The sequence below is a fragment of the Schistocerca nitens genome, chromosome 5 (genome assembly GCF_023898315.1).
Source record: "Schistocerca nitens isolate TAMUIC-IGC-003100 chromosome 5, iqSchNite1.1, whole genome shotgun sequence".
Lineage (NCBI taxonomy): Eukaryota > Metazoa > Arthropoda > Insecta > Orthoptera > Acrididae > Schistocerca > Schistocerca nitens.
In genome coordinates, this window is record NC_064618.1 from 579,998,126 (window position 1) to 580,021,620 (window position 23,495).

At 39.5% G+C, this 23,495-nt stretch overlaps 1 protein-coding gene across 5 annotated transcripts in view; it reads right to left on the reverse strand.

The window, feature by feature from the left end:
• The window catches only part of LOC126259698 (ras guanyl-releasing protein 3-like), a 439,537-nt gene that overhangs the window by 58,250 nt on the left and 357,792 nt on the right, over positions 1-23,495 (reverse strand). For all 5 annotated transcript variants that reach the window (XM_049956665.1, XM_049956666.1, XM_049956664.1 and 2 more), the window contains one exon: positions 13,696-13,869. In XM_049956665.1, coding sequence (XP_049812622.1) covers positions 13,696-13,869 — 174 coding nt within the window. The remainder of the gene's footprint in view (positions 1-13,695; positions 13,870-23,495) is intronic.

Genomic DNA, 23,495 nt, shown 5'->3' on the forward strand with positions numbered 1-23,495 from the left:
TAAAAATGATGTCAGGACAACAGAAAGCATTTTGTGCTCTATGTTTTGGGCAGTGCGAGTCAGTAATAACTAATCAGCATGATTTTCATACTAGGTATAGTGTAGATCCTCCTACAGCACAGTGCATTAGACAATGGCATGAATAATTCCAAGAAACAGGTTGTTTGTGTAAAGCCAAATTGCTGGGCCATCCCCGAGTGTCTGACACAAATGTTGAACAGATCCACCTTAGTTTCACACGCAGTCAGCAGAAATCCATTCATCATGCAGCTCAGTGGCTCAACATGACCTGATGTCCATGTGGCATGTTTTTCATCGAAGTTTAACACATGAAATCATAAAAATTCAGCTACTGAAAACTCTTTGTAAATGTGACAAACAACAATGTGTGGAGCTCTTTAATTTCGTTCTTGGCAAGATGGAGGATGCCAGTTTTCTTCCACTTTTAGTGTTTAGTGATGAGGCAACCTTCCATTTAAGTGGAAAGGTGAACCATCATAATGTGAGAATATGGGGTACAGAATAGCCAAATGAAGTTGTGCAACAAGAGAGGGACTCTCCAAAATTTAATGTGTTTTGTGCAGTTTCACGGGAAAAGGTGGATGGTCCATTTATCTTTACCAAGAACACTGTTACAAGAAGCACATATCTCGATATGCTTGAGAACTTTCTTTTCCTACAGTTGGAAACTAATTCAAATAACTTCATTTACCAACAGGATGGGGCACCACCATTCTGGCATCTGGAAGTGTGAGAATTTTTAAATAAGAGGACTGCTGAACAATGGATTGGTCACAATTGACCAAACGATGCAGCTTTACATTACTGGTCTCCAAGGTCACCAGACCTGACTGTATGTGATTATTTCTTGTGGGGGATTATAAAAGACTCTGTTTATGTGCCTCCATTACCAACAACAATGAGTGACTTGAGACATCACATAACAGCAGCTGTGGAAGCTGTAATTCAAGACACGCTTGCTGCAGTGTGGGAACAATTTGAATACCGCATTGGCATATGCGAGGAGGGATATCGAACACATGAAAAGGTACAAAAAAAAGAAAAACCCCTTTTGAATGTCACATTCATCAAAAGACAAAATTCATTCTATATGTTTATTAGTTCCAGAAATATAGACATGCCAAATCGGGTGATTCTTTTTGGTACACCCTGCATGTAGTGTAACTGCAAGAAAAGCCAAGCTTGCACATATAATATTGACATTGACATTGGTAGAATACTGGGGAAGAGCAATCGGTCTACAAATAAGACTGCTCACAAATCACTCGTGCAACACTTCTAGAGTACCACTTAAGTGTACGGGACCCATACCACATATGACTAACAGCGGGTATTGAACATAAACAGAGAAGGGCAGCACGAATGGTCACAGGTTTGTTTAATCTGTGGGAATGTGTCACAGAGATATTGAAGACTCTTGAAGATAGACGTAAACTATCCTAAGAAATTCTACTAACAAAATTTCAAGAACCAGCCTTAAATGATTATTCTAAGGGCATACTACAAGCCCCTATATCATGAGGATAAGGTTACATAATTACTGCAAGCACAGAGACATTCCAACAGTTATTCTTCCCATACTCCGCATGTGAATGGAACAGGAAGAAACTCTAATAACTGGTACAGTGGGATGTACCGTGTGCCAAATTACAAAAAATTAATGAGAAATAGAAGAATGATAAATTCCTGGCATTCTGTAAAAATCTCGGGTTTCTCCTGGATGAAAAAATTCCAGGTATTTCCCAGAGTTCCTGTTTGTCCTTGTGTGTATCATTTCCATTAACACCACAGTCATTAGTTACACACCAAATTAAGTGGCAATTACTTATTTTAACATTCTGTTGGAGAATCTTGTTCCTGTCCTTACTGATGTTTATTCATGGTATAAACACCCTGGGCCAGCTGGGAAACCCGGAAAAAACACAGGTTTTTTTTTCATCTGGAAGGAAACCAGGTGAACTATGGGATTTTTTTAGAATTCCATGAATTTTTCATTATTCTATTTTTCAGTTAATTTTTTGTAATTTTGACTGGTAAGGACTGATACCCTAACAAAGAATTTTACTGTACTGCACTATTGCAGAATAATACTGCAGCAATAAAATGTAAACAAGAGAAAAAAACTAAAATAAAACTTAGGTTACAAAAGAAATGTGCCATTTACAACAACAAAGCACAGTGCACACACAAGTGTCTGTCAACTGCAAAATGTTTCTGTTCTGGCATAATCACAAGAACAGGAATGAAGATGCAGTATGCAAGACCAGAGAAGGCGGTGACGAAAAGTCAACCAATGGTGCACAGAATTAGACCGTGCTGCACCAAGAGCGACACCTCGAAGAAGGGAATATAAGCAATGCTCCTGCTAGCCTCGGTCGCACAGATCAATACCGGATCATGAATATTAGTTATCAGTTACGTGTGTCAACTTTGCTGAACAGTTCACATATCAAGGACTCTAAATTATATTGCAAGTCACCCCTCATTTGCGTCTACTACTTGTAAATCTCCAAAGTTAGGTGTTGTCAATTGCTTTCTAGAAATAAAACTACTAATGTTATATGTTTGAATTTTTATATAGCATTCTGAGAACACTGCATCCTGTAACGCACCCTATTAGCGACAAGTGGACATGACCCCACAACTGGCGAAGAGTCATCAACCAAACTATGTGTCAATGGCCATGGCCATTTTTTTTTAAGGTGCTTTAATTCTCTCTTGTCTTTACTTTGCAGGGGTGCATATAACTTTAACAGTTTGTCATTTTTGCTATACATGTTTTCAGGTGGGCATTGCAGAACATTTCTTTGTACATATTTTTATCTGTTGCATTTTTGTCTTCCAATATTACCCCCCCCCCCTCTCCCTCCCTCCTCGGTTCAGGTGCCACAGCTGTAAGCATTAGATGCCACAAAGCTAAAGCTAATTCAGATGCTTCAGTTTTAGGTGAACCAGATTTCTACCCTGCTCAATATGGTGCAGCAGCTACTGGCCAATGCCGCATGCCTGCCAGAACAAGTACCACCTACTACAGCAGCTATACCACCTTTGCAACAGTTTTGTGAACAGGTAGAGGAATAGCTCGAGTGGCTCTCACAGTCTGAGGCACATTTACTCGCCCATAATGTACCAAATACTGTGAATCTTCCTTATCTATTATCAACACTGGGAAGTGCAGTGTTCAGATTAATTCAGAAACTCTTTCCTAACATCACTTCGAGTGAACTGTCATATGATGCAGTGATAGACTCACTAACAAACTATTATGACTAACAAGTGAATGTGGTAGCAGCTAGGTATTCTTATCGTGAGTGATTAACAGATTTGCAAGGTACAACAAGAAAATGCAAATTCAAATGTGCTTGCAGTGCTTTATATTCAGATGTAATGTTGCGCAATGTGATCGTGTACAATGTGCCTGATGTCAAAATCAGGGAACAAATTTTGAAACAGTCCAATCCATCATTTCAGCAGGTAGTGCAAACATTATATCAGTACGATTCCGGTGCCTTGTTGGCTCATATATTTGAGCAGCCAACTATTTGTTGGGTTGAGTCCCCTGCTTGCACTTGCCCATTCCGCACCAGTGGTGCATGCTAGCCATGCCAAGTAAACAATTGTTGATGCTGCATAAGCAGTTCGCTAAACAGGTGCTACACAGACAAACTGAATTAAGCCTTGTCCTTGCTGTTATACATGGCACAAATGCCAAGACAGCCCCTCCCGACAAGCTCAGTGTTACACTTATGGATGGAAAGGACATTTGCAATCTGTATGTTTGCAATGGAACAAACATCAGAATTCAGTCACCTCACAAAAATTTCATCACAAGGCCATGTCATTAATGCAGTATTTTCCAAGTCTGAAACTAGCAAGCATGCAGTTTCATCTGGGATACGTCAGTCAAACGAACTTTTTGTTCATTTGCTTATTTGTGGGAAACGTGGGAAATTTCAGTTGGACATGGGTGCCTCTGTCACATTGCTAAATCGTTGCACATATGAACTGTTAGGCTCCCCACACCTGTCTAAAAATAGCACACAACTGATGGCTTATAATGGACAAGACATTCTCGTTCTCGGAACATGTACTTCGCCTCCCATGTATCGCTCACATGTGTGAACAGTGACTTTTACACTGCTACAATCATGTGATTGTGAGAACATTTTTGAACTTGATTCTTTTGACTTGTTTGGCTTTAACATTCAGGACAATGTGTTGTGAGTGACTTCAATGTAAAAGAAAGTGTAGCTAGCTTGCTAAAATAATTCCCGGAACTCTTTTCTGAAGGTTTAGGCAAAGCTAACAATTTTGTTGCACATATTACTCTGAAAAGCAATGCTCAGCCAAAATTTTGCCAGGCCAGAACGGTTCCCACTGGATTACGAGACAAAGTCACAGCTGAACTTAAAGAATTGCAAGATAGTGGAATTATTGCACCCATATCAGTTAGTCAATGGGCAAGTCCACTGGTTTTGCTCCCCAAACCTTCAGGTTGCATTCGCCTCTGTATTGATTTTATGTTTACAGTCAACCCACAAACTGTAATTGATACTTATCCATTGCCACACCCAGAGGATCTCATGGACAAATGAAGCACTGGATGCTACTTTTCAAAATTTGATTTGTGTGACACGTATCTTCAAATACCACTCAATGAAGAATCTCAAACAGTGTGTGTAGTAAGTACTCATTTGGGCTTTTTTAAATATTTGCATTTGCCTTTTGGCAGTGCTTCTGCACCCGCCATTTTCCAACAATATTTGGAACAGCTCATTGCACAAGTGCCAAACTGTTCAAACTATTTGGACGATATTGTAATAGCAGATCACACACCTGAAGAATACATTGCAAATTTGTGTGCTTTATTTCATGTGGTATCTGATGTAGGACTAAAGTGTTGACTGGACAAATGTGATTTTTTAAAACGTGAATTGCAGTATCTTGGTCACATCATAAACAGTCAAGGTGTACATCATCAGCAATCACATTTGTTAGCCATATGAGATTTGCTGGTTCCTTGCAATATCACAGAATTTCAGTCAGTTTTAGGGAAAATGAACTATTATATTCAGTTCATACTAAATGCTGTGCAGATTTCAGCTCCATTGCATCACTTGCATCACAAGAATATACCCTTTCTTTGGACAGATGAGTGCCAAGTAGCTTTTCAAAAACTTAAAGATGCATTTCTCAGTGATAAATGCTTAGTTCACTTTGATCCTGAAAAACCAGTTTCATTACAAGTTGATGCTTCCTCTTACAGAATCGGTGCAGTGCTTTCACACAGAATTGATGTTAAAGACAGACCTATTGCTTTTGCATTAAAAGTGTTGTCCAAAGCTCAGTGTAACTATTCGCAAACTGAAAAAGAGGCTTTGGCTATTGTGTGCGGCATCACAAAATTCCACCACTATTTGTATGGCAGAAAATTCTATTTAGTAACGGATCACAAGCCTTTGCAGTCCTTGTTTCATCCAATGAAACTGGTTCCTGTACAGACTGCCCAAAAATTGTAAAGATGGGCTTTGTTGTTGTCTCAATACCAGTACGAGATTGTGTATCATCCAACTGCTGAACATGGTAATGCGGACACACTTTCACGCCTTCTAATCGGCCCTGATACAGACTTTGACACTTCTGTTGCATCTTGTTGTCACATTGATGCTCAAGATTCAAATTGCTTCAGTCTTTTCTGCTGGACTATAAGAAAATTGCATAGGCCATAGAAGCTGATCCACATGTGAACATTTTCTCAAATACATTTGCACATCGTGGCCTCGTTCCTTGCATAGCATAAATAACTCTGCAGTGTGCTGATACTTTACATGTTGGCATAGCCTCACTGTACAAAAACGTGTGATTCTTGTACAAAATGTCAGTGGACAGTCACATGTGTTGATCCCTAAAGCTTTGCACAAAGAAATGTTACAGTTACTTCACCAAAGACACTGGGGGATTGTTCATATGAAGTAGTTAGCGCATTGACACTGTACTTGGCAGGGTATAGATGCCCAAATAGAACAGATGATGTCACAATGTGATGCATGTACAGAAAATCAGTCTGCTCTACCACAAAAGTTCTCTGCTTGGCCAAAGTCACAATCGCCATGGCAAGATGTGCACATGGACTTTGTGGGACCCTTTTGGAACACTCGTTGGTTAATTGTGGTTGACTCATATAGAAAGTTTCCTTTTGCTATGCCAATGAACTCAAAAGCATCATGTAGCACAATTCAGGTGTTGTCACTGATCTTTTGCCTAGAAGGTTTACCTGAAGTATTAGTGTCAGACAATGGTCCTCAGTTCACGTCAAATGAATTTGAAATGTTCTGTGAAGGCAATGGCATACAACATCTAACTAGTGCACCGTTCCATCCACAGTCAAATGGTGAAGTGGAACGTTTTGTCAGAACATTCAAGCAGCAGATGGCCAAACTTCACTCTGCACACACCAGGGATCAAGCATTGCAACTGTTTCTCACCTCGTATTGTTTGCACCCATGAGATGGACCAGTGCTGGCAGAAGTGCTTCATGGCCACTGCCACCACACACTTCTCCACCTGATCCACCCTCCTCAGCATCCAGCGCTGCAGGAAGGCCGCAAGTATCACTTCACGACACATGATATTGTCTTTTACAGAGCTTTTAGTGGCAACAGATGGTGGGTGCAAGGTGAGATAGCCCATTGACTTTGCGCTTGCAAGTTTCTTGTTTCAGGTCCAGATGGTTTGCAGTGCCGCCATCAAAACCGACTTCACCTCTGTCATGTACATGATAATCTTTCAGTCTTTCTTCCCCCAGATTCATGGTTCCAGAGGACAATGCGGCCACAGCAGCCACCAGAGGGTGTCAACACGACACTGCGGGATGACCCCATGGAGACGGAGCCTTCACTTCCTCTGCCTCCTCTCAGCCTACCGATGGAGCTGGAACCACTCACACTGTAGCAGTCACTGCCTTAATGTGGTTCATGACAGCAGGAGGTAGACGTGTACCCTTTTGGTCATTTTCTAGGGGACATTTCTGCCAGAGCATAGGCCAGATGGTGGGGTATGGCTGGAAGCTGGATGTCCTCTGCAGCCACAGCTTCCAGCCCATCAGAGCATCCAAGCTCCTGCATCCCCCACTGTGGTCACACTCTAGACACAACAACGGTCAATTGCTTTGGGAGGGAGGAATGTTCTGGCGTAACCACAAGCACTGGAACAAAGACACAGTATGCAAGACCACAGAAGGTGGTGAGGAAACGTCAGCCAATGGTGTGCGGAATTGGACTGCGCCACGCCAAGTGCGACACCTGGAAGAAGGGAATATAAGCGACGCTCCTGCTAGCCTTGGCTGCACAGATTGGCACCAGATTGTGGGCGTTAGTTATCAGTGACATGTCAACTTGCCTAAATAATATTGCAAGTCTATAATAATATTGCAAGTCTACCCTCATTTGTGACTACTACTGGTAAATCTCCATAGTTAAGTATTGTCAGTAGCTTTCTAGAAATAAAACTACTAATGTTATTTGTTTGAATTGTTGTATAGCAATCTGAGAATGCTGCATCCCATAGGTACCCTGTTAGCGACAAGTGCACAAGACCCCACAGTTTCAATGGCTTTAGGGCAAATACTTCATAACAACAAACTGCTTTTGATGAATATGACATCACAACTGTTTACATCATTTGAGCAGTTGACTGTGGGCTCACACACATGCGCAGTTGAGTTGCATATCAGTGGTACTTTCTCCCACTTCTGGCTACTGTTAACTATATCAGCAGTAGCAACAAACAGCCAGATCCTACAAAAAAAAATTTTGGTGCACCCAAGTTGTTAGATTCATGCATGAGCAGGGCAGTCTGGGTTATAGTGCAAGGGGTAGTCTCCATGATACCTGTGTTTACATTTAGTGAATTTTGTTGTTTCCTCTTTGTTTAAATTTAAAGAAAACAGATTTCTGTAGCCGGAAGCTATCAAGTAAATTAAAATACATTCACATAGTTATGGAAAGTTAAAATATGTTATTAGTTTGTTTTCTAATTTTTATTATTTCCATGTTTTCAGCAGTTTGGCATCAATCGCCTTGCAGAAAATGAAGTTATTGTTGTCAATTTGCTAAAGAAATGTGGCTTTTATTAATCTTTTCCACAAAGGCAGTCAATTTCTTTGAAACAAAGCGTTTCATTACACACTACTGGCTAATTTCAACTGTTCACTTAATTTCAAGTGCACTTTTTCATCTTCTAGCATGTATAACATTATGCCACAATAAGAACTGAACATGAGATAATACAGTACTGGTACTCCAAGAAAATTTGCATCCCAAAAACCACACTGAAAAGCTTGATATCAGGTTGAGGCCTACTTCATTGTGAATCTGGACATACAAATGTGTACTTTAAGCTGAATTATGAATTTTAGTATGTTTTATGAAGTTCTTATGCTCTTGGAGTATCCTCTGATGTCCTGTTTCTTTTATGATGTAATGGAAGATCTTATAAGGCCATATACATATAAACATATGGACTTCTGCATCATTGTAGTTGCACTTGTGCCATAATGCCCATTTTCTGGTGCTCTGTGGCATTGTCTGTGGTAACTACTGAAAGGAACCTATTTCTAACAGGTCACAGGAAAATTTTGCAAATGGTGGTTTGACAAGCATTACTTTCAAAGTAAATTTCCTTTTATGAAAGATGAATTATGTTAGATATATGATGACTTTCTTAAATCACAGAGCATATGACTCTCACTTAAAACTTAACACTTAGAGGCCCAGCCACTTAGAAGAATTTCAAGCCCAAAAGACTAGATATTTATTAACTTTTTGTGTAGCTTATTAATCTTCAAGACCATCTACATCTATACTCTGCAAACCATCTTGAGGTGCATGGCACAGGGTACATCCCATTGTTCCAGTGATTAGGGTTTCTTCCTGTTCCATTCACATATGGAATGCAGGAAGAATGATTGTTTGAATGCCTCTGTGCATGCAGTAATTATTCTAATCTTACCCTCAAGTTCCCTATGTGAGTAATACATAGATGGTTGTAGTATATCTTTAGAATAATCATTTAAAGCTGGTTCTTGAAATTTTGTTAATAGAATTTCTTGGGATAGTTTACATCCATTTTCACGAGTCTTCCAGTTCAGTCCTTCAATATCTCTGTACACACTCCCACAGATTAAACAAATCTGTGATGATTCATGCTGCCCTTCTCTGTATACATTCAATATCTGCTGTTAATCCTATGTGATACGGCTCCCACATACTTGAGCAATATTCAAGAAGTAGTCACACAAGTGCTTTCTAAGCAATCTTCTTCATAGATTGATTGTATTTGTATTTGTATTTCTTTATTGGTCCTGTAAATTGTGTTTAGGTACATATTTTGCACAAACGATGTAGGACAAGTCAGGTTGGTACAGTATATACATCATCATACACATTGTTATTTTGAAAGGATAAATAATTAAAATGCACTTCCCCACTATTGTACCAAACCCAATACCAATATTATATGTGCAAGCTTGGCTTTTCTTATAGCTACACCATGTGTATTAATTTAAACCATTAACTTTTCCTATTTGTGTGTCCATGCTACTGAACAGTGATGTTGCTATTGGCTGACTGCATAACGTGTCCTGTGCTCAAAATATCTGCTACTGTCACTTAACATGGAAAAAGTGTACTTTTCACCTGGGAAAAAGAGTATTTTGAACTGAGAAATCTCAAAACTTTTTGCTTGTCTGCGTATATATGCTGTTACTTTAATATTTGTAGGTAATATGTTGCCTTAGCTGATCTACGGTTACACCTATATACATACTCAGCAAGCCACCATGTTTCGCATGTCAGAGCATACCACGTGCCACTACTAGCTATTCTCTTTCCTGTTCCAATTGCAAATGGGGTAAGGGAAAAATGACTGTTTATATGCCTCTATGAGCCTTAATTTCTCTTGTCTTCGGGGTTCTTATGCAAAAAGTATACATTGGTGGTGGTAGAATCATTCTGCAGTCAGCCACAAATGCCAATTCTCTAAACTTTCTCAATAATGTTTCACCTCCAGAGATTCCCATTTGAGTTCATGGACCATTTCTGCAATACCCACATGTTGATCAAATCTGCTGGTAACAAGTTTAGCAGCATGCTTTTTAATTGCTTTTATGTCTTTTCTTAATTTTATCTGGTGCTGTTTCCAAACACTTAAATAGTCTTCAAGAATCTACTTTTTAGGTGAGCTGTACTTTCCAAGAATTCTCTGCATTAACTGAAGTTGTCTATTCATCTTCCATACTACCAACCCTACAAGCTCATTCCATTTCACATCACTTTGCACCATTATGCTCAGATATTTAATGAATGTGTCTTTGTCAAGTGGTACACCAACGATATTTCATTTGAACATTACAAGATGTGCAATAACTTACATTTTTCTACATTTAGAGTGAGCTGCCATTCATCACATCAAATAGAAATTATGTCTAAGGCACTCAACAATGACACTTTCCTTTACAGCACAGTGTAATTAGCAAACAGCTGCAGATTGCTGCTGACACTATTCATCAGTCCATTTATGCATATAGAGAAGAGTAGCAATACTATCACACACCCCTGGGGCACTCCTGATGATACACTTGTTTCTGATGAATGCTCAATGTCTGGAATAATATACTGCTTTCTACTACTTAAGAAGTCACATGTCTCAGAACCTTTTTCATATGCTTAGACCTACCTTAAAAGAATGCAGTGGAGAACTGTCACACCTGCTTTCTGGGAATCTAGGAATGTAGAATTTGCCTGTTGCCCTTTGTCCATGGCTCACAGGATATTGTGCATGAAAAGGGCAAGCTAAGTTTTGCTTGAGTGATACTTTCTAAATCCATGTTGATTTGCAGACAGAAGATTTTCTGACTCAAGATAATTTATTATATTTGAACTTGCATTATGTACAAGTAATTTTGCAGCAAACTGATGTTAAGGATATTGGTCTGTAATTTTTTAAGTCAGTTCTTTTCCCCTTCCTATATTCAGGAGCCACCTGACTTTTTCCCAGTCAACTGGGATTTTGAATTGGATGAGAGGTTCGTGATAAATGCAAGCTAAGCAAGGGGCCAATGCTCAAGAGTGCTCTCTGTAAAGCCAAACTGGGATTCCATCTGCGCCTGGTGACTTATTTGCTGTCAACCTTTTCAGTTGCTTCTTAATGCCAGGGATTCCTATTTATATGTCCTCCTTATAGGTTTCTGTGCAAGTGGTCAAATGAAAGTACAGGTATATCTCTATGACAGTCCCATGTGAATGATTTTTTGATCTGAAATTTAAAACGTCAGCTTTCTTTTAGCTGTCTTTTAATGCCCCACAAAACTGTGTTATGAGTGACTAAATAAAAATTTTTGACCCACTTAGTAGCAAATTTATGTAGGATTTGAATTTTCATTGGTTCTTGACAAGATATTTTGTTAATGTATGATGATGGAGGTTGCTGTATGCTTCATGCATCAATATTTTTGTAGATGCATGAATTCTTACTACCTTACTGCCTGTCAGTGTTCCTACATTCTTTTTTGAACAGAGTGTGCAGTAATATCTGTTTCCTCAGCATTTTCAGAATTTTGTTAGTAAAACACATTGGTATTTTTTCATCCTTAATACTTACTTGGCACATACTTGGAACGTACTTATAATTTACAATCAGCTTAAACTTTGCCCATAATTCCTTTATGTTCATCATATTGGAACTAAATGATATCCTTTCAATGTCCAAACCAAATGTGGTGGTGCAATGTTTAACACAATGGACTTGCATTTGGGAGGATGGCAGTTTGAATCTGCATCTGGCCATCCACATTTAGATTTTCCACGACTTCCCTCAATCCTTGCAGACCAATTCTGGAATGGTTCATTCAAAATTGCGCAGCTGATTTCCTTTCCCATCCTTAACAAAAACAATCCAAACTTGTGCTCCATCACTAATGGCCTCATTGTCAAACCCTCATCTTCCTTCCCTCCTTTCTTGCTTATCTGTTCTTTCCAGCATAAAAACTCTCCTAGCCTCCTTGATGGATTATTTATTAACAGTAGTAAACATTGCTGCTATGATGATGTCATAATCAATAATCCCCTGTCTCTAGACTGACATTGTCAATAAGGTCAGGTCTGTTTGTAGCTAGAAGGTCTAAGATATTTCCATTGGGTTTGTGTTGTTAAGTAACTGCTCAAGACTGTTTTGTACACAATCTGATTTCACTTTCTGCATGTTGACTGGTGAGCATTCACTCAGAGCACCTTAAATTATGACACAGTCTAAAAAAAAATCAGATGCTCTGCACAATCACTGTGCTTTCCATGTAGCTGGTCCAGAAATTTGCAGCCAAGACTGTCAGAGAATCGATGGAGCTCCTGGTTGAGATCCTCCACTTGGCTTTAAACCAAGTGACCCCAATCAATAATGGGTACAATACTGCAAATTCTAAGCTCTGGTTGCATCCCTCAAGGCCACCATTCTTAATCACTGCTGCCAGCCACTCACATGGACTGATGATGGTCTCAAAACCCAAGTGACAGGAATCATTGGTGCCAACATGAGCTACAATTTGAAGATGATGCCATGCTGCTCTCTATAATTGTTGGTAGGACCTTCTCCTCATCTCACTTACCGGGTGCACATTGGACATCTTTCTAGTGCTAAATGCTATTTCCCTAAGGGTCTCCATCAAAATGTGCTTAACATTGGAGCTCCTGATAACAAGCAAACCAAGACTCCCTCCCCTCCCCTCCCTCCCCTCCCTCACCCCTCCCCTCATACCTACCACTATGTGCCCGTTTGGACCCTGCTGAAGGAGTAGCTTCTGTGTAAAGGTATTTGTTGTCATTACTGGCAAGTTCTCATCATTAACAAAGTGTTGTTATTCTACAGTTTTTATTTTAAATCTTGCTAAATGAATTTTGTTTTCTAAAATGGTTGTAATGCCATAGTTCCATCATACTTAAAAGTTATTTGACTTCATTAGTGTTACTTATTTGATTTGTTTATATACTGAATTCCCAATCTGGAGAAAACAGAGCTGGGAGGCATAATTGTAATATCTCCATTGCATAGAATTACTGTAAAATATATCTCATGCATTCAACCCAGTTCTCCCACTCCCTATCTGCCCAGTGTTAGTTTTGGTAGAACACCCTTTACAGTTTCCATTCTTTATTCTTAAATATATTACACTATCTGTTTGTCTTCTTACATACAAGAAATGAGCTCAATTATGATGTGAATTAACATTTTATAGTGGCAAATCTCAATGAGTCTAATAGAAAAGGTAATTTATGAGGCTTTCTGACATGTCACGTAATTGATTCGTTGTCAGGTGGCCAGCAAAGCAAAATGGTGAAACTTGCATTATATTGTGGCATCAACTCATTCTTCCGTCATCAGGAGAGCTGATGTACTGGGAGGCACCACAATTCTGAGGATGCTATATAGTTTTTCCACATGTGTGCTGCTCCATCCAATACATCACATCACCTAATGATGGCATAGATCGCCAAAATATTATCTGAATTCTACAATTTCAGCTTGTTGGACATCAAGAAGACATTTACTTCTGTAACATAATAATTATTGAACTGTTAAACTACTTTAAACTACCAATAGCAAATGAAAAAGAACTTTTTGCACCTTTGCAACCTCAATGAACTTCACCATGACTTCAGCTCTTTGTAGAGGTGTTGTTCTACTGAGGACCATGCACTGTATCCATTGAGTAAGCCCATTAAACAAAGCTACAGAGCGTTCCAGTTTTGGGGTCTCCCGGAGAGATCCAGTTTCAGCATATTTTTTGAAATCCATGAACTGGAATAAAAAATAAGTTTGAGATTATTCATCAAAACTAGTACATAAGTATTTTTTAAAGGAGAAACTACAGAGGCACAAGTTATGGAACTGATATATATTGCATGATTTTTTTTTCATTTTTTCCTCCTTTACAGCAGAATAAAGACAAATGTTCATTATCACATGGCAGGCATTATATTCCAAGTATTTCAAGTTAGTACTTATACTTAATCTTATCATGGTATATGTTTTTTAAGGAAGTACCATTTTGAAATATAAATAAAACAAGTAGGCTTTTCTCAGCAGTGTTATTTTTACATGAAAGCCTGTACTTTATTCTACTTTTCTACATAATTCCCACCAGTATTAAGGGACTCATCATACTGTACAACCAGCTTTTGAATACCATCTCATAGAAATCTGTCACTTGATTAGACAAACATTGCAAAATCGTCGTTTTGACATTTTCATTACTGCCGTGGCTCTGTGCACCCAAATGCTTGTTCAAGTGTAGGGGTACATGGAACCCACTGGGTACTGCTTTGGGGCTGTATGGAGGGTGATCAAGTTGTTACCAGCCAAATGATTAGAAATAACTGAAAGTCGTCCACTTTGTTCCTCATCACACACATTTGTACGTACATCTTTAAAAGCTCTCACTCACTTCTGTACCATCCCATCACTCACATTGTTTTCTCCATATAATTAATTAACCTGATGATGAATTTTGGCTGCTTTCATACCTTTAGCACTAATAAAATGAATTGCAGTGTGTGTTTCACAGTCGGCAGGATTTTCAACTGGAGAAGGCATATAAAATACTCACAAATAAATGTAAATGCATCAGATCAGTCTGTAATGGCATCTGTGACTTGTCAACAGAGTGTGGTACACAATGTGCATGTGCCAAATGCTGACTGCAGCAGCAGAATTTAAAAATGATACTTACTTTAAAAACACACCTCATATTTGATTATTATTGTCAGTGTGATAGCTATTACTATAATTTCATTAAGTGTAGAGAGTTGAAACTAGTTGTCAGTATCTGTTTAAGTACAAGCAGAAGATTAAATGTTCGCAGTAATTAGTTATCAGTTCAGGTTTTCAGCTTCACAAAGGAGAACTATTAGAACTACAATTTTTTAATATCAGTATGATACATGTTAATGTATTATAATGACTTCTCAGTTTGCATGCAGCTGCAGGCTAGTTAGTTTGAATTAGTGTGGAGGCACTGCAGTTTGTGGTCTGAGTGGGACAGCAGAAGCCTGTGATCTAAAATGACTAAAATTTCTATTTTTATTGCTGCCAGGTTGTTTGAAATGGGTTAAATAAAGTGCAGTGTATCATAGAAATGTATTACAGTGGAACATAAAATGGATATTAATGTATTATGTCTGTCAGACTGACACGTAAACATAGAAATACAGAAATTGGATACTGAGGATGAAATTAGCAGTTTATTTCTATAGGAGACATACTGAGAAAGGACACGTTGGCATATATGTTAAAAAAACCACAAATTCAAATCTATAAAAATAAGCTATTTTTATTCAGACATGCACTTAGATGCCTGTGCGTGTGAATTTTTGAAATCTGACAACCATATCTTTCATTATTATAATAAATTTCTCACTGGAAAATTTTCTGAACTATCAGTCACAAAGAAAGAAAGAAAATGTATGCAGATTTTTAATATTAATTCACTGTTAACACCAGAGTTGTGAAGAACCATGGCATAATTATTTATTTATGCATATATTTCACTAACCAGGCACACTGAGTAAGTTAACTTCATAAAATGAGTAACAAGTGAACAGGACATAATAATAATAATAATAATAATTATTATTATTATTATAACAGTAAAACTAATAAAATACAGCAGTGACCATACAATATTTCAGTAATGCCAGTCTAATTAATATACTGTTAATTAATATCTTCATTATATATTTGTTGAAAATGAATAATGACATCTAACAGAAGTATATGTCAACAATACATATGGATTCAAATCTAGAAAAGAAGTTGATAGGTCTGGAGGAGAGTGAGAAATTATTGAGTAAGGTAGTAGGTAAGGTGCGCAAACGAAACCAGAAATAAATATGCATGAGTAAAGCATGATAGTGTTGTCATTGTGATAGAGATAATGGTTCTCTGTTAGACAACAGGCAAACAAGTCGGATGTATAGAGAGACTACAATAATGCTAACAGGTAAAGCTTTAATCTCTTATATACTCAGTGCTTTTGGGTGAGACAGGTTACTGGGTATTTTTTCAAGAGCTGTATGGCTTAAATGTAGAAAGAATTAATGTTATGCACAAGTACAGCCAAGATATTGGATGTACAAGATACTGGATTGCAGTTATGGAGTGATGGCAGGTATTTGACATGCAAGAAGATGTATGAGGGACACTAGTGCCTAAGAAACCAATGATGAAAGCAAACTATCCAGCTGTATCCATCCCAGATGACCACAGGAATGGCTGGCATGAACAAACAACCAAATGTACACACCAATCTTAAGCAAACATTTGTGGGTAGCTCGACTCATCAGCAGTTTTCACTATTTGTTTTGTTTCGAACTTCATCATAGAAAACTAAAGAGTGAACTAAGTTTTGCTTGTTTTTGAGTGAAAATATTGTTCTAAATTTTTGGCAAGAGAGATATTTACTGCATACTGTAATAGTTTGTACTTCTTTGTTTAATTGCTCATTTAACACTGATATATTTTACTGCTTTATGACAGGATCACTGGGTAGCATAATGAGTGTAGGACAAAACTCTCACTGCCTAGCTTTTGGTGTGATGTGAGGATCTCAGTTTAGAGTTCGGTTTAAGACACAAGTTTTTTGCCCATCGTGATACTGAATAATGGTCGTCATTCATACTTGGTATGGCAGCACCAATGTTCATAGGACTCACAGTTGAATACAGCTGGATGTCATCAGCACACAGGTATGGCAGTTACAAGAATTTAGTACGGATGAAAGATCATTGATATACAGCCAGAAAAGCAATGGACCAAGGACTGACCTCATTTTTCTTTGATGACTTCTCCAACCAATAAACAACTTGAAGGCACCATCTACAAATAACTCCATGGTATGGCAATGGGCACCAGCAGGGCACCATCCTATGCCAATAGGACCACTGAGAAACCCTACCTAACCAGAATCCCAGACCCCTCACCTGGTTCAAATTCATTGATGTCTATATGAAGACACTCTATCCACATTCCTCCAGAACCTCAACATCTTCTTTCCCATTCACTTCATCTGGTTCTCCTCAGTCCAACAAGCCACCTTCCTTAATGTTGACCTCCACCTCAAAGATGGCTACATCAGTACCTCCATCCATGTCAGACATACCAGCCACCAGCAACACCTCCACTTTGACAGCAGCTACCCATTCCATACCAAGAAGTCCCTTCCATACAACCTAGCCATTCATGGCCATTACATCTGTAGTGACAAGTAGTCCCTTTCCAAATATACCAAGGGTCTCACTGAGGCCTTCACAGACTAAAAGTGCCCTCTCAGTGTTGTACAGAAACAGATCTCCTGTGCCTTATCTCTCTAGTCACCCACCATCTCCCAGAATCACACCATCTGGCCACAATGGAGCATTTCTCTCATGACTCAGTATCACCAAGGACTGGAGCAATTGAAGTAATTCTGTGCCGGGGTTTTGACAACCTCTTGTCGTACCCTGAAATGAGAAATGTCCTACCTGCTGTCCTTCCCATCCCTCCCACAGTGGTGTTCCACTGCCCACTGAACCTATACATTATCCTCATCCATCCATACTCTACACCCACTCTAAACCCCTTGCCTCATGTCTCATATCCCTGTAATAGACCCCAATGCAAGACCTGTCCCCTACATCTTCCCACTACCACCTACTTCACTCCAGTCACAAGCATCGCCTATCCCATCAAGGGCGGGTCTACTTGTAAAGAAGTCATGTGATCTATCAGCTAAGAACAGACACTATATAACTAACAAGTTCACCTATATAACTAGTGAGCTACCTGTCTGTATGAATGGCCACTGACAAACTTTGCCAAGAGACAGCTGGACCACCAAGTTGCTGTGCATACTGTCCAACACAATGCTCTTCACTTCAGTGACTGCTTCACAGCCTGCACCATCTGGATCATTCCTACCAACCCCAGCCTTTCTGAGTTGCGCAGGTCAGAACTCTCCCTGTAATATAGCGTCTGTTGCTGTAAGCCCCATAGCCTCAACCTCCATTAGTCTCTGTCCTTCACCCACTTATCCCCTTCCCTGCTCCCACTCCAACACTACACAGCCAATACACCAACACACCCAGTCTCCTTACTTCTCTCCTTTTCCATTCTCTTCCCCTCCTCCCTCCCCAACCCCCCATCTAACCTCCTGACTACATCTACCTGCCCGTCTCTGTCTCCACCATGTCCCTGTATGCTCTTGCAAGCAGCAGTTTACCAACCCCCACCCCTAACCTGCTATCCCTCCCCTGACCTGCCCCAGCCTCCTCCTTGCTCCCACCACCCAACCACCACCCAAACTGCTTCTCCCATCATGCACAATTGCTTGCAAAGACAGTGGTTATGAGTGTGTGAGTTGTATTTGCATGGATGTGTGTGTGTGTGTGTTGCCAGTTTTATAAGAAGGCCTTTCGGCCAAAAGCTCACTTGATTAGCAGTCTTTCTGTTGTATCTCTGTGATTCAATATATCCACTACATGGTGAGTAGCTCTCTGTCCTTTTCACTATAATGTCAGTAAGTTTTTAAGGCAGGTATTGAACCACCGCTATATGACAAATTCTGGTGATTCATTTCTGTAATACATAAAAATCAACAACCGTGTTAAAATATTCAGTTCTCACCTGTCCCAAGCATATATGACTAATGCACTTTCTGTGGTGTTTCTAGTTGCCTGAACGATATTTATCACAGATGTTTTATGTTTTAAGGTAGTTCGTCAGTAGTTCATTAACTGTCTATTCCAAGGGATTAGATATTGGCAGAAATATGTCAATCATTCTATAACTGCCTGTTGATTTTAGTTACATTCTTAGGTACTGGTTAAATTGAGCTTTATTTCCAATCTGCAGTAGATGTACTACTAAGAAGAGAGAGATTAAAGATGGTTGTAAGTATTAGAGTAATAATATCATCAACATTTTCATCACATTTATGCTCACTCTGACAGTACCTGATATTCCAAAAGAAATTCTCTTGTTTCTGCATGTAGAAATATATTTTAAGAAAAACACCTCTGTCACAAAGGTTCTGTCTATTGGCTAATAATTTATTGTCAACAAACTGAGATCTGATTCTTCAGTTTATTCAGGTGTATTGTGTCCAACAGACACAATATTTTGGTGATCAACCATGTGACCATAATCAGGTGTGCAGATGAACTGGGTTCCTGTGGACGCACAGTAGACTTATACCCCCTTTGCAAAAGCCATTCTGTATGCGGTCAACACCCAAGGTCATGCATTGGTAGACAAGGATGCAGTTGCATCAGCATCTGTGGCTGGTGTTGCACAGTAGGGACCCTGGCTGCAGTAACATGGGTGTAGTTACTCTGGTCACCATAGCTGCCAAAATGTTTTTGCAAAGAGGTTTTTGTCTCTGGTGCTCAACAGCCTCTCAAATGACTGTGTTCCAGCAATTTGAAGTTCATACTAAAATTCTAGTACATTCATATTCCATCGCATGACTCTTGGCCAAACAGTGCCCTGTGACTGCTGTCTTACTGGGATACATTAGTTGAGTGTGCCGCTGGTGCTCTTGGTGTCAATCCACAGTGGTGCTCACTATTTGTCCAATATATGTTTTGCACCTTTGGCACAGAATCTGATGAACCTCAGAATTGCATTAATTGAGGTCATCTTTTACATTTCCAGGAACTATTTGTTTAAACTACATTTACAGCTGGTCAATAAATTAAATTCTTGTTTGTTGCCAGTAAACACTATCTGTCTATACCCATTCATCCTAGCTGTTAACAGTGTGGTGTGTGAAATGTCAGACCGAATGGACCTTGGATCCTTAGGAAGCAGGCATGACAGTCATACCACCAAAACATTGCTGTAAATGGTGCGGGTCTGGGCACCAGTGATGACAGTGGCAGTGGCGCAGCTGTATAAGTATGGTAGCAGCATTCACACAACAGTCAACCGCATGGCAATGGCAGAGGAGATTCTGTCAAAACCTCATGAGCAGGAAACCACTTGACATGGCTTGAAACTTGAGAATATCTTGTTAAGAATGGACCTCAGTTCAGGACATGATTGTAGGACAACATAGCCTTATGGTAGTAAGTGAGTTGCTCATTAATACATTCAAGACCAGGATAGTACTGAGTGACAAGAGCTGTACTTCTAAGTTATTTTTTGGAGGGACTGGCATCACCAGAATTCGATGTGATGGCCCAAGAAATCTGCTTTTGAACTAGACTGGTGCGATAATTATATACAGTGAAGGCTGAGGTGAGAATGGTAGTGTTTTGCAGTAAAAGAGTCTGCATCTGATTAAATACATTTGCCTTGAATGCCAATACTGTATGGGGGGCATGTTTGACATGAATAGGTCAGCAACTGTTGAAATGTAGCTACCATTGTTTGTTTGTAGATTTAATGTGAACAGAAGTGTATAGCTGACCCACAGTGAGGATGAGATCAACATCGAGGAAAGTGGCATGAGATTCAAAATAGGAACTTGTGAAATTTAATTGGTAGAATGTATTTAGAGAGACCAAAAATTTCAAGAGGTCAACCTCACTGTGAGTCCATTTGGTAAAGATGTCATAGAGGCCCCTCCAAGCGACCCATGAAAAGCTTGGCATAGGAGAGAGCCACCCTTGATCTGTTTGTATATCTGCCTCTCAGAGGGATACAGTATTGTGAACGCAGATGGCTCCTTCCTATGACAACCTTCTCATGGGTGACCTTGAGGTGACTTCTCTGGGATCCATAAGCCTTCAGCCTCAGCTTTGGTTTGGTTTAGATGCATTAAGAACATCTTCACCATAAGTACTCATGGTGAGGCTGACACCTCTAAATACATTCTCCCAATTTAAATTCATAAGTTCCTATTCTGGGTCTCATGCCACTTTACTTGATGTTGACCTCATCCTCACTGAGTATCAACTATGCATCTCTGTCCACATTAAACCTACAAACCAACAACAGTACACAACATTTTGACAGTTGCCATCCTTTCCAGTCACACATTCCACACCATACAGCCTTGGCAATCAAGGCAAATGTATTTGTTCAGATGCAGACTCTTTATAATGACAAACCATTATCATCACCTCAGTCTTCAATGTACATAATTATCCCACCAGTCTAGTTCAAAAGCAGGTTTCCCATGCCATCATATCAAGTCCTAGTAGTACCGATCCATCCAAAAACAGCTTAGGAGAACACCTCTTGTCACTCAATACTATTCTGATCCTGAACTAAAATCAAACCCTGAAATGAGGTCCATTACCTCTGAAATTTTTCCCATGACACGTAGAATAGCTTCTTGCCCCTCCTCCTTCCTCTACAACACCCCCACCCCAATATCCATAATATCCTGGTCGAGGTCTCTGCTCCTTTTGCACCCATTTCCCTACCCCATCAGGCCTACCCCTGTGACTGTCCTGGCTGTAAGACTTTCCCAATGCACCCTCCTACCACCATCTTTCCCAAACCAATACCTGGCAAAAAATATACTATGGCAGGGAAATGACCTATGTCACATATCATATGTTGTGTAAAGACTGTTTGGCCTTCTTCATTGGTACAACTACCACCAAGTTATCAGTTAGGACGAATGGCTACAGGAGGTGGCATTCACTGGCAACACACAATATCCTATAGCAGAGTATTCTCTACAACCTGTCAGTCACACCTTGATGTCTGTTTCACCACATTAGTCATCGGGATTCTCCTACTTGACACCAGTTTCTCAGAACTTCACAGGAGGGACTGGCAATACAACATGTGCTTATGTCTCTTGCCACCCACTTGGCCTAAATTTATGTTAATTTCTGTGCCCTCAGCGTTTCTTTTCATTAGCAATGACTTTTCTTCTCTCTCTTTTATTTTCTTCTCTCTCTCTTATCTTATTTTCCAACCTCCCTGTGCCCCCCCCCCCCCCCCTCACATACCACCTATAAAGAACTTAGCTTTCCACTCTTAATTACTCTCACATCTTGTGTGATTTTTTTTCAGCAAACTATGTCATGTTTATTATAATATCTTCCACCTTTTAGTCCTCAGGTTTTCAAATCTTGTCTGGTGCAAGTGCATATAATCAATCTTCCGGAATGCCTCTCCTGACCCCTGGTCCTGGGTGACTTTTCCTTAACTCTCCCTATTTCCTAAACCTTGCCAGTCCTTTTCTTTCATCTCTTTTCCTTTCCCCTCAACCCTTATGCTAGAAGGAGCCACTGGCTTGGAAAGCTTGTGCATGTTCCATATCTTTTATATGTGCCTTCTCCTGTCACTGCTTGCTGTGTAGATTTTTTATCCACCCAGTTATGTTAGATGTCTGTCTGAGATTCATTGAAAGGATATTAAGAAAATGTAACTCATCTGTGAAAGAAGAGGCTTACAAAACACTTGTTTGACTGATTCTTGAGTATTGCTTATTAATCTGGGCCCATCACCAGGCTGGATAAACAGAAGAGGAAGAAGATCCAGCATTTTATCACAGGTTTGCTTATTGTGAGAGCATATGAACATGCACAACTGATTCCATTGGCAGATGTTGCAAGAAGGCATTGTGTATCATTGAGAGGTTTACTGTCATACCTGTATTTCTGAGCATGTGCCTTCCAGAAAAAGTCAGGCAGTATACTGCTTCACCCCCATGTATATATTGTCAAATGACAACAACAAGAAAATAAGAGAAATTAGATTCATACAGAGGCTTATCAATGATCATTCTTCCCCTACATTCACAAATGGAAAAGAAGAGGGGGAAATGATAATGGTAGCCCCCGTCAGACCCCATAAGGGTGCTTTCCGAGTGCAGATATAGAAGTAGCATTGCTTTCCTGATGCCTATGTTATTTTTCTTTCAGAAGCTTCTGCTTAGTGGATTAGTGACACATAGTCTCCAGCAGGTGCTGGTATGTTTTTAGACTATGTCCAACCAAAACCTGGGTTACTCCAGAAGTCTCAATATCAAATGACATAAAGAAAAGAACTATATAAATACCATGGTGATAATGTTCCTTTAAACTATACGTTTTGTATTAAGAATGTGGTGACCTCAAAGCCTTGACTCATGCACTTAAAAATATGTGCTGGAGACAGAAGAAAATCGCCTGTAAACAGAGTGAGGGACAAAATTAGATTGGTCTATTAGAGGCAATTGGTTTGATGAAAACAGGTCTAAAATACATGGAAGTATTATAACACCACGCCTCTTAGAAGAAGACTAAAATGGTTGCTGTAAAGCTCCTGCATGCCTTGATTTATCATAAAAAAGATGCAGACTTAATTGTAAAACATACACTTTACGTGTTAACTACACCAAGGCATTTGACAGGGCGAGATAAAGTAGGCTGTAGAAAATTAATTGCCAGAACATCTGATGCCAGTTTTTAAAAGTCAGTACTAGTATGCCATTATTCTGTTTGGTA